Source organism: Schistocerca americana, chromosome 1 (assembly GCF_021461395.2).
Source record: "Schistocerca americana isolate TAMUIC-IGC-003095 chromosome 1, iqSchAmer2.1, whole genome shotgun sequence".
NCBI lineage: Eukaryota > Metazoa > Arthropoda > Insecta > Orthoptera > Acrididae > Schistocerca > Schistocerca americana.
In genome coordinates, this window is record NC_060119.1 from 562,624,734 (window position 1) to 562,637,815 (window position 13,082).

Genomic DNA, 13,082 nt, shown 5'->3' on the forward strand with positions numbered 1-13,082 from the left:
TCAGGTAATAGGATAGGAGAACAAAGGTTCTACAACACTCCAGCAAATTAGTAACAGTCATACGAATTAGTTTAAAAGGTTTGCTTATTTTGTGACTAGTTGAAGGATTAAGTCTGCAGCATCGCTTGTACAATAACACAAAAGGGAAGGCCCTCAATGGCTAAGTGCAAATAATCATAGGCAGACTTCACAGTACATACCAAATACAATTTACAACTACTGTCTGTTCACTTCTAAGAGGTCACTAAATGACATTACCTGTCTAAATCAGCCCTGGACAATGGTCTATAACAACGTGGGCAAGAGCTGCTCTGCTATCTTCTGAGTAGGCTTCTGTCCATTGTCGTCCAGTCATTAGCGGATTGTACACGGCTGGCAATTGGCCGAGGCAAAGCTCGCATCTTTGTGCCTGTGATGCTTTTGCCCTGGCTGTGTCTTGTTCAGATGACACAGCAGATACATCAAGAAAAGTATCGATATTGCGGCAGAAAAAATATCTATGTACCGGCCTATAAATAGATCGGCTGCACATTGTAAATATACTGCCATTTTTAGAGCTGTATGTTTAAGTTTTGATTTATTGTTAGATATTCTGTACATCAAGCAGCTAGCAGCTTGCTTACCCCTTTAGAGCAAGAATAGAAAGGAAATCAATGCTTGTTTGCACTTGGCGATAACCACGTTCCTAACTATGCTAACTGCGTGTAAGTGGCATAATAAACAGTGTCCAATGGGTCTGTTGTTCAGTTGTCACATATTGGATTTGTCCAAAACACTTCAGCAACTTCCATGTTTTTTCATTTCTGCAAATGTCAGCGACCTAGCAGTTGTAATGTCAAAATTGTGTGGTGAAATAAAATGTTGCAGTTCCTGTTGAGGTAGCACTGATTACGTCATCACTTCCTCTCACATATCTCCACCCACCGCAGAGACTAATCTTGTCATTTAGATTTTTGTTCAATATTTTCAGCAGCTGTTTTTGAAGAATGCTGATATGAATAAACGGCAAACTGGTGTGCTATTTCTTCACATCGGAAATCTTGTTCCATTCACGCCAACCACCCCACAACCCCCGGTGCAATCAGACTTATTCTTTGTGCCACCTATACTTGGTTCACATAGTCAAAGAAAGAGATTGGACACGATGAAAGCTCAAAAAGTAGTAAGGCACCTTCTCACAGTGAAAGTAGAATTATGTTCTACTACACTTGCAAAAGAACTACTACAAATATTCACCAAAAAAAAAGTAAGATAAAAATATCAGCACTCGATATTACCATTTCAATATTGATATATCAGGGAAAAAAAACCTCAATATATATTGATATTTTGTGGAAAAAATATCGATATTTTATCAACAGGCCTATTTCACATGCAGTTTGTTTGTTTGTTTGTTTGTATTACAGTTTGGGCTCTATGAAATTTTGCAATTGTCACAGCCATGTATCATTATAGCACAACTTTAATAATGTAAATTTCTACAAGATGTAGTGAATCTGACATCATGCAGCATTGCATTTTTATAGCAGTTGGGTTTTCTTAAATTTTTCAGTGGGAGAAATTCTGCTATGCCTCCGGTTACTGCTTTAAGCCAAAAAATCACATGGTTCACAATGGCTCCAAGCTTATTTTTTGGAAGCAAGTGCATGTAATAAATTTAAGCATTTGTGGGATAAACTCCGGTGAGAAGAGCAATGTAGTATCCCTGTGCATGGAGAGAGCTGCCATTTACAAAAGACATTTTGCCAGGCTGTGTAGAAGAGTTACATTTTCATTTTATTCACATACATAACAATACAGTTCCTTGTTGTGAAAATATTATCTCTGTAGGAAGGGAGGGAGCTGTGAATAATAAGTGCATGTCCTCACCAAAGAATATTATGTAGGAGTCTTTGTCAGAAGTTTCTTGTTTTCTGTGATGAGGGATGGCTTGGAACTTTGCTTATCTAAGTGAAATGTACAAAAAAAAAAAAAAAATTGTATATGATCATTGACAATTTAGCGAATGAATAAACCGGCAAGAGTGCAAACGATCCAGAAGTTATAACAATGAAATTTTTTTACTGTGTTGGTAGGTTAGTAAGCAACGATGAGGCCAGGTTGTTTCTAGGATATGTAAATGGGGAAAACATATCTGCTATTCAAATGGAAATCCTTAAAGGCTACATAAGAGGTCATTACAGTCAGTAATTGGTGACATGCTTGCCTTATCATCTGGAATTACTGAGAGTTATTGAAAGCATTTTGCAAAGTTCTCATCACAAATAAAGAATATTGTGCTCAGATATTACAGAATTCCCTAGTAGTGCAATTAGGTAATACATTTTTCAGCAAGGCACACCATACGTCTCAATCTTCCATAGTTGTGCTCATGGTTGGTTCAAATCCAAGATCAAATTGCAACAGTCTTGCTCTATCACAAGTTGTTAAGAATTAAATGTATGAGTAAGCCAATCAGATTTGTGTTAATCCTGAAAAATGTGATGTCCAGCCGTATCAAAGATGTCAAAAGTTCATTTTTGCTGTTTGGGACAGGCAAGTGGTATGAATTTCTCCAAATAATTGTATGCTCAGTTCCCTGTCCCCTAAGCATTTATCACAAAAATGCAAATTGTTTACTTCAATATTTATTTGCCTTCATTCCCACAATTAAATTTGTATATGCAGCAACGTTTCACTTTTACGTCCTGTGAAGAAGAAGAAAATTTTTGCATTTTCCATTCACTATTGCCAGATTTTTAGATTGTGATCTGTTTGTTTATATTCTTTCCCCCTATATTTTATCAACCTTTTTGCACCATTAATTTCCTTGTGAAGGTATTTTCTTTCTTTTTATGTTCTGGATCTTAATTTTGTTTGCTTGACAATAATTTACTATTCCCCTTTGCATGCATCTTTGTCTAATCCAGACTTAAATTTCCCTGGTTGTGCACCATGCATAGATACCCTTTTTTTTCAGACTGTGTATTTTTGTTAATAAAATATATTATTTTCAAGGCATGTGATGGAATTTATTTAATATTTCACCAAATGTTTTTTTACTGTAATGTTGGAGAAATGCTGACTGATAACATAAAGCAAAACAAAACATGCATGATTCTCAAAAAACTAAAAACTCCATTACACTTTTTCTCGAACTATGATTTTCTGTGAACTTTGTGTTTACATTCTTCATTGACAGCTTTCATTGTGTCAGCATTTCCTGTAACTCTAGAAAACAAAATTGTGGTATCAAAAGCTGGAAATCTTTTGAAGTAATTTGTGTTATTTGTCCACACTCATGTTATTTGTACTAAGCACAGGTATTTCAACAGTACTTCCTTTCTTACTTGGTAAATTATGTAACTGAGTGATATATATTTTACAGATTCATGTTTCACAGTTTTTGTATTGTTATTTCAGATGGCTCGTCTTTTCTATCATGCTCCCCAATTTGCCATACTGGATGAGTGCACATCAGCAGTCAGTGTGGATGTTGAAGGATCTATGTACCGGTATTGCAGAGAAACTGGCATCACACTGTTTACTGTTAGCCACAGGAAATCGCTCTGGCAGCACCATGAGGTATATCTACTGATCATATCAGTCTATCAGAGTTCTGATGTATATAGATGACAGTGACTATTTAAAACAAAATCTCCCACGTAACTGGTAAAAGAACCATAAACACTATACATTACTGGAAAGTAAGTACCATTTCACTCTACCCCCCGCCCCCTCCACTCCAAAGCATCATTGTTGCAGCTCCATGCATTCACACTCATCTCTCTGGTTCATTGTCTTACCACTGATGCCATTACAGCTGGTTGTTGTGTTTACATTTGTTAGTGACCGTTCCAAATGTTTGAAGATAATCTCTGAGCCTGTTGACTGTGAAGTACATTCTGTAATACAGTTTTTGAATACAAAGACTGTTGAGCCACCTGAAATTCATTGTCAGCTTGTAAAGATTTTTGGTGAAAATGTGATGACTGATGGAATGGTGAGAAAGGGGGTGATACAATTCAATGATGGACAAATCAATGTTCATGATGAAGCACAGAGTGGGCTGCCTTCTGTTCCCCATGATTTTTTGGCTGAGAAACTGAATGAGAAGATTCATGAAAACAAGCAGTTGACAATAAGAATGCTTTATGGTGAGTTTTCAAAAATTTCAAAAACTGTTTTGCATGAGATTATCACAAATCACTTAAATTTTCGCATATTGTTTCCCCATTACATTTCAAAAATTCTTAAAAGTTGTCCACAAAATGAAGTGACTTCTCAGTGCTTTTACATTACTTACCCAATACAGTGATGAGAGAGATGAATCCTTAAACAGAATTTCGACCGGTCATGTCACTCCAGAATCAAAACAGTCGGTGAAGTGGAGGCACTCCCCAGAAAAAACAAAAATTCTTGACAGTGTTATCAGCAAAAAAGTTATGTGCATTGTGTTCTGTGACAGACAGGGCATTCTGCTTGTTGAATTCCTTCCCAAAGATGAAAACATCAATGTTGTATGATACTATGAAATGTTAAGAAAATTTTGGCACATGATTCAAAACAAAAGGCACAGAATACTCAATCAAGGCATTGTGTTGCTTCATGACTATGTATCCCCATTCTGCTGCTGTCACTCAAAACCTTAAACAGTTCGGTTGGGAGCAGATTCATCACCCAACATACAGTCCCAATCTTGCACCTTGTGACTTCCACTTGTTCTTGAACTTGGACTGTTATTTTGGAGGAAGGCACTTTTGAGAGTCCTGACAACACAAAAACATTGTTGAGCAGTGGCTTCACTAGCGGGCGGGCCTGGTCAGCAGCGGCGACCTAAATACATGGTGTCAAGAGGGCGTTGGGGGCCTGTTGCTTGTGGGTGTCTCTCTGGTCTCCCTCGTGATAGGCACACTTGATCCAGCACCTTCTAATCAATCTTCTGCCTTCTTGTTTGCCAACTAGTGTGTTGGCGACAGCTTACACCAGATACATTGTTGCAACACAGTGCCAAATGTTGAAATCACTTTTTCCCCTGTCAGTTCTTAAGCAGCAAGTGTAAGCATTTTCACAGATTATATCTTGTTAGTTCACAATGAAGCCAACTAAAAATTCCTTAAACTATTTCTTGTCCTGAGGAAGGCAATCGACTTCTTACACTAGCACATGTAGTGATGTTTTGAGTTTATCATCATTTTTCTATGACTTATTTGTCTTACACTGCTTTGTAATTTAAAAATACCTTAGATATGTGCATGGCTCATGCCTATAATTGAATTTAATACCAATCTGTGCATGGACCTATGTGGTGAAATTTGTAACAAGGCTCTGATTAAGATGCTTCCCCCTTTTTACAAAAATTTGTTGGCTTAAAAATCCCTATACAAGCGGGTTTTTTTTTTTCCATCATTTGTTTTAAGAGGTGGAAGCAAATTCTAGGATGATTTCTTATCTATGTCATGATTAAGTCTTTCCCTCGTTCTAGTCCATAGATAGTTGTACTGTGATTCTAATAACTTTGAGGTAGTTATTTAACTTTGATTAAAGAAAAGAGTCATATATACATTGAGTATTATTACAGCTGCACACACTGACTCATTTTTTTATGATTTATGGGTTTGTGAGACCTTCATATCTCAAAATGCCGGCTATGATTGACCAAGAGGGCATTAGGCTTATCACCCAAGTCCAGTTCCTAGCTTGTGGTAGATGCTGGTGAATGTCCATTTTCCATTCAGACATCTTCTCTTTGTGCTACATAAAGCATACAGGGCTCTGTCTGGTCTCCACCTCCAATCCAGCCACCACAAGAATGTCTGTTCTGCAACCTTCGGTGGGCAACATGGTCATTGGGATCCATGTGAGGAAGAGTCTTCAGTCATTAGAGGTGGAGGACATTACGGTCCAAAGTGAGGGGTGGAGTAGGGGATCTCCATGAGTACTAACGAGGCTGGAGTTACTTTTTGTACAAAAGAGTTGTACACCAGATTATATTTGTAAATTTAAATCTTTTGAGATTTTAAATCACCTTCTGGATTTATTAGTCTGAACAAAGATTGGTATTATGTCAGCAGCTCCATCCTGTTACCTGACTTTGCCCTTAGAGTAAGATTCCCAGAGCAGTTACCAATTATGTGGAGTTGTTTGCTATCCTGAGGGTACTGGAGCAAGATTCCAAATGTGTTGTTCTTGCTATTAGTCAGAGGCACGAAGCCAGTAGAAAAGGATAAGAAGTGCAGGGTGCTCTCCTTCACTTGCAAAGGCAGGAAAGTTTGCTGGGTTCCAGGCCACTAATGCGCTGCCAAGACGACTTGCTCCCTTCCACCTCCTGATCTTTGTTCAGTCGTCCTGCAAGGCTGTCACCACGTAATACCATGTGTTGATGGGAGGCTCAATCACTGGAAGTGAGGAGTAATGAGCTGCTATTTGTGAAACCTTCAGTGTGACCATGCATTACCTGCTTCTGATCATGACTAAGTGAAGTAGAGGTCCTTAAAAGATTGATACATTGCCCACTGACACACACCTTTCTCCTCTGTCACAAAGAGCTACCAATGTGGCAACAATGTGGAACATGGGTGTCTGCACAACGTATTTTAATTGTGTGTGTTTTATATGATGGCTTGAGAATAGACTGTGGCCTTCCATGGGACCTGCCCTGTATATTAACTTGTAGTCAGAAGAGTGTGGTTTGTGTTTTAATGTTTTGTATGTCATCAGGACTCATTCCCAAAATATGTTGCAGAGTGGCTTGGTCACCCATTAGGCCATTATTTTTAAGTAGTCGCCTAGCCACAGTAATCTGTCCCCTTTTTAACTCTGTCTGAACTGTTATTTTATCCTTGATCTTATCTAGTTACTTTGTTGTGTTTTATCAAAATTATATGGATAATCTTGAATGAATCCTTGTTTGTTGTTACAGCTGGGTTTTAAAAATGTTTTTTGTGATGGATTTTCATCACACTTGTCAATTTTTTCATTCAAGGATACTGATGTCATTTAATGCTCCAAAACAACAACAGTAATAATAATTACCAGCTTTCCTTATTCAGATTTCACTTATGTGTCTAATGTGAATGGAATAAAATTGCTGTTCATTTGCCATTTTAAATTTTCAGTATTACTTACACATGGATGGCAGAGGATCATTTGAATTTAAGCCAATTGAAGAGGATACACAAGAATTTGGATCATGAAAGGATGAACCAAACTGGTGATGAAACGTTTTGGCCTGGTTTGGCTGTGTAACTTTGTATACAGAGAGTGCCAATAGGAAACTACACAAAGGAAAAACTCTGTTACAGAAATTACTTAATTGTGTCTACTTCACTTTCATCTGTTGGAGAACTGAACCTGATAAAAATAAAAAAAAATAGCTTGGGTAAAATAACTCTCAACAGCTGTTTAACTGTTGGCTTCTATATCAGTCTTCATTCAGCAGTATGTTGGATAGTTGTTTTGCCTGGAAGAACTGGCATAATTGTGAGTCCCTTTAATGATAGAATCATTGTGCTATAAATTCATTGTTAATGAGGAAACATAATAAGTATTATGGAGTGACAGGTTTCATTCAGCTGACTAATGACACTAAAACAAAGATAGTGCAACATATTTACAATATGGAACAAATGTTTCTAAACTTTTAGAATGTACAAGAAAAAATTCTTGAGGAACAAGAAGTGAGCTCATTATGTATGTTGTTGGGACAGTATACTTTTGAACATGGGCATGCAGATGGACAGAAAGGTATCAACAGGATCAGCTCTTCTCATTTGTAACTGTAGCCATCTTTCTTGCCATAATTTTTTTTTAAAGGGGAAGAAAAAGGAAAAGGATACTTTAAGAGTGAAAATGCGTTTTCAGTGCTCAGTTCAGTTTTAATACACATTATATAACTGAAGCTCTCCTCTTTCTGATTTCCTGTTCTATTTGTAACATTGCTACAGTATTTTCCTGTTGTGCTAATTGAACTTGAAGCATATTCTCCTTGGCAGAAGGATGGTGATAGGGGAATGTCAAGTTTTAGTAAATAGACGAGAACAGCAGCTGTATGAGTTTACCTTTGAAGCACTTAATGATTGGTAAAATAAGTTGTATTAACTATCACAATTGGGAAACATTACCTACTGTGTTACATTCATTCCTCAAGGTTTATTTTGTAATATATAAATTGGGTCTTATTTTATTGTATAAAATCTTGAATCTGTTTAAAAATTAAACAGACATTGTATCTCAGTCAATTGTCTTCAAAAGATTATACATAGAATTTCAGTGGGCTATCAGCCACACTCAGTTGTTATCTAAAGAGAGAATGGAGATTTTGTTAAAGTAAGAGTATTTGCACCACTGATTCGGAGCATTTTCTTGCCACAAGGAATCAATTTATTGTTAGATATATTGCACAGGGTAAACTTTTTTATTGGTTTGCAGTTGCTACACTTTATAATAGGACTTCCTTTCTGGTTTTTTATTTATTTTTTTATTAAAAAATTGGCTAGAGATTGTATAGCTACCCAGCTCACAATGCAGGCTAGGTGTGCCAATTTGCTCATTAGTTATACTGACAGACCATCTTATTTTACTTTCATACTCATTGTGTAAAAACATTTGCTTGTTTTAAATGAACAGTGAAAGGATGCATTGTATGTTTTAGGACAAACAAAACTAGATAGTTTAGTGCTGTCTGAAGGGCATGAGCTTTTAAAACTTAAAAGTATTCTTGGCACAACTTCAGTTTTTATTCAGTTACAAAGTTGGAACTTACTTTTATTTTTACCGCAGTTGCTGCCTGGAATGAAACTATGACAAACGTCTTACCATGACTACCTGACATTGTTGATTTAAAAAATAAAACAAAAAAGAAACACCACTTACACTGACCAGTATCATTTTTAGTGAAATGGGCAGCATATATTTTATAAGGGCAAGTTTGATCATTGGCAGAAATCTTATTTTTATGTGGCTCATAATGTTGTGATGTCATCTAATTTTAATATGACGGATTTTATCCAGAATGGTACTTATTAACACAAATGTCATTGATATATTTGCTGTTAGTATGATTATGTACACTGAAATCTGGATTTTTTTTTTCATCAGAGAAATACTGCATAGTGATAACCATAATCAGATTGTGTGCCTTGTTTGATTTTTTTTTCCTGTCATTCAGATGACTGGGGTATTTCTGATATGTCTTTAGTGCTTTTTATACAGCAGAACAAAGTTTAATGTGATGTATTTGATGCTGTGATCCTTATTGTTTTAGTCAAACAGTTGTTGTGTATTTTCTCATTGATAAGTGAACTATGTAAATTATCATGATTCTGTTGACATTTATTATTTTTGTTAATTTTATGCAATATCTTTGTACAGATATATTTTATTTATAAAAATTGTTTTGTTTCCAACATTTGATTAATTTTATGGAAATCAGCGTCATGTAATATATAAATTGCAAATTGTGATACATCAAATTGATGTTGGAAATATCATTTCACTGCACTGTTGTCTCTTGAAGACAGCATAATTTTTTTCATAGTATTCCATTTTATATAAAGAGAATATTATATGTGTGGCTGTGTTTATATGTATGCTACAAATAAAAAATATTTTATTTTTTATGTAAGTGTGATTGCCAGTTTCTAAATCGATAATTTGCGTCCTGTTCTTTACATTTGACATAAATCAAAGATGCCAAAAGGACTTTAAATCTTATTATAATTTTGATACAGATTTTGCGTTGGTGGTGGTTAACAAAACTTACATAATCAACAACAATACTACTACAAGCAAGCAGAAGGTGGGTAATTCTATTCTTTTGGGATACTTTTATGTTGGAAAACTGCTGTTTGGAAGTTAGATAATACGGTCATTCAGTACCTATGTGAAGATACATCTCTACTGACGAAATATAGGAGCCATTGTACATCAGACTGGCAGCTAGGGAAAGAAAGAAAGCAAATAGAATAGACAATACAAAGTATAAACATTTTTCCACATGCCTGTCTGCTACTCAGTACCTTTGCTAATAAATGAGTAGTGATCTGCCCTACTATACATTTAAATATTAAAGTTCTGAATGTCCTATTATTGTAATGATACACTCGCTCTGTAGGCCCGAAGTCAGATTAGGATTCGAAAGGTTAGTGGGATCAGTTTACAATGATCATGGAGTATTTTTCCAGTCCTTCATGTGACTGTCATCAGCCACTTGTATCACTTGAGCCTTAAACTGGCTCTGCCTAAGAGGCCACACTGGTTGGTTTCGACTACTGTAGTTTGTGAAGAACTGGTACCAGGTCGTCATGTGAGCCTTGGCAGTTGACTTGAGCCATAACATTGAAGTGAAGTGATGAGTATGCTTATGTTCCTGATTTCATGGACACACTGGCACCTTATTGTATTACAACTAGCCTGCTAAATCAGGTTTCCTTAATCCCACAAAAATGTCTGGGAGATTTAGATTAGTGGGTGAAACATAGAATAAACAACCTCACAATTTGGAGCTGTGTGGATCTAATTAGATGAGTGACTTCGGCTGGACAAGGCATGTCTGAAGGAGCTTCTCAATTCTCTTCTTTGCCAAAAAAAAAAGGCCGTTATCGTCACTATAAACGGTGCTGTACAGCTTTAGTGGGATGCCTCCGGGAAGTGACTAATTTTTTGCCTAGTGTGATTCTTTGCTTTCTACTGAATTTATATATTTACAGTCCACATTGATGTTTGTGTTCTTTTATATCTCGGAAGTGAAATGTGGCTATTTACTGTCATTAAGTACAATTCAGTGAGTGTAAGGGAACTGATTGGGGTTCATCCCACTATCCAATCCAGAAATTAACATTGGAAAGCTGTTCTTGAACAAACAGTAACCATCTTGAGGTATAGCCTTGTGGAGAACATACAAGGATGGGTTCCTCACCAAACCACACTAGACACAGATGCATTGTGTGTCGCACACATGCTGATTGACTGGTAAATGATCATATTGTTGGCATCTGATCAGCTTGTGAACTGGTAGGTGTTGACCCCAGGATCAGAGGATTTGGAAATACTCAGGCCTAGGCTTAAACTGCTGTGAGTAAATCTGTTGTAGCTTAGCTCTGGTCACTTTTGTTTTCAAAGTTTTGGGCTCTGTCGGGTTATTGTACTATGGTTAAGATTGTCAGAGGTCTTACTACCATTTCTGAGTTATTAGAACCAGGCATTCTGGCCATGCTGAAAAATATAGAAAACATTGGACTAATGGAACCCAGGCTACAAGGTACTGTTACTTCTGCACCCGCACCATTCTACATCAAGTTTGGTTAAATAGACACTAACATGGACTCCAGAAGCTCAACTACTATTATTTATTTAGGAAGTTGCAGGACGTTAGGATCACAAGATACTTTGTGGTGTCGAAATAAAAAGTAAATTATATCTAACGTGATATAGTAGGAATATTAGCAGTGCAGAAAAAATAAAGAGCAAATAGAATTTTAATCAGGTCTGCTATACAGATAGAGGGTTGAATGCAAATTCAAGTGTAGACTTTACTGTATGAGTAAATAAGAAAATAAAACAATACTACATATATTGGAGAGATCTCAAATGCCAAAACTTGTTTAAAAAAAAAAGGGGGGGGGGGGTGGTAATCATTCAAGTCCGCACACCAACATACATTCTGAAGAGGAGGTTGAAGAGCTGTACAAATTGTACAGTCTGTCAAATGAAAGAACGATATGATAATGGAAGATTTGCACAGAAAAGAACAAAGAATGATATTTCAGTCAAACGGTGTGTAAGCCTGTATGAGAACAAAAATGAGATATTAATGGAATCTGCTGAGAATAACATAGTCTTTCAGAAGAAACCACATAAAAAATGGACTTTGCAAGGGTAAATTAAATGCATTGTTGCAATGTAGAACTAGGAGAATCACTCAGGAGAGACGTGTTTATACATGAGTGTGACTGATGCATTGCCACACATTCGGCTGCACCACTGAGACACATTTTACAACTGAATACTTCTGTCAAGACACTACTACCACAACAAATTAGCAGAAGCATCTAGTCCCATCACTTCTGTGATTTCCAATGCGTTTCCTGGAACTTCTTTTTAGGATCGATTAGTCCAAAAGACAGAACTGCAGAATAAATCTAGTTACATTTGAAATAGCTACTAGCAAAATAAAATACTACAGCTTGGAGAAAGTCATGGTTCTTAAAGTATTTTCATTTAGTATCATTCCTCAAGAACCCTCGTAACTAAAAAGGCTGATGTTCTTACCCATGCAGGTGGAATGTCAGCAGATGATGTGCTTACCAGAACATCACTAATATCAGATACATCTTGACAGGGAGAAGCTAGTATCATACTTCCATAGAATCAGTAAGAGGAAAGGGAGTGTTGCTGTATGTACAAAAAATGTAGACATGTCACAGGCCCTTCAGGTTAGTGAATATTGTGTTGAACAGCTAAGCAGTGCCACAACAGTTGGTCATGACAGATAATAGAACTTACAGTTTCTAGTCCATCAGAAGGAAATATCTCAATCTTCATAAAGTAGATGTAGACTGTTTTGATAAGCACATAATGCAACACATACCAATGATATAGTGTTTTTTAAATCCTGCTACATTTAGTGATTCAGATGTTGTAGCAGTAGTCAGCAGTTCAGCAATGAAATATGGTGACCAGTTAGATGCAGAGCATAGAAGAAAAGTGCTGTGTCACAGATCATAAACAGGGAGCTTGTCTGCATGCTAACTTTATTTCTGCTGCTTGATTGTACTTGATTTCCACTCCAAAGTGTTGGGAGCTGCATCGGGGCACTTGTCTGTATGTTGAGTTGATACCTGCTGCTGCCGAACAACATACATTTAGATGGATGACTGGTTTAATACTGATAATCTTGTATGCAAGTCAGATGATGAATACAAACTCATAGCAGAGACTTCATTCTTGATGGGTTGTAAGCCTGGATGCTACAGGTGAGTAGTGGATAGAAATCTATAGTCATTCAATTGTGGTGATCCAGTGTGACTTGTACTCTGCAATATGGATCACTATGAAGAGATTATTTATGGCGGACATATCTTAATTAGCAACAGTATAACCAT

The 13,082-nt window shown here is 36.6% G+C and overlaps 1 protein-coding gene across 1 annotated transcript in view; it reads left to right on the forward strand.

Annotated features, from left to right (window-relative positions):
• The window catches only part of LOC124606416 (ATP-binding cassette sub-family D member 3), a 100,344-nt gene extending 90,745 nt beyond the window's left edge, over positions 1-9,599 (forward strand). Inside the window, exons 14-15 of the mRNA XM_047138401.1 lie at positions 3,403-3,564; positions 7,098-9,599. Coding sequence (XP_046994357.1) covers positions 3,403-3,564; positions 7,098-7,175 — 240 coding nt within the window. The 3' untranslated portion in view covers positions 7,176-9,599. The remainder of the gene's footprint in view (positions 1-3,402; positions 3,565-7,097) is intronic.
• The last annotated feature ends 3,483 nt before the right edge of the window (positions 9,600-13,082 follow it).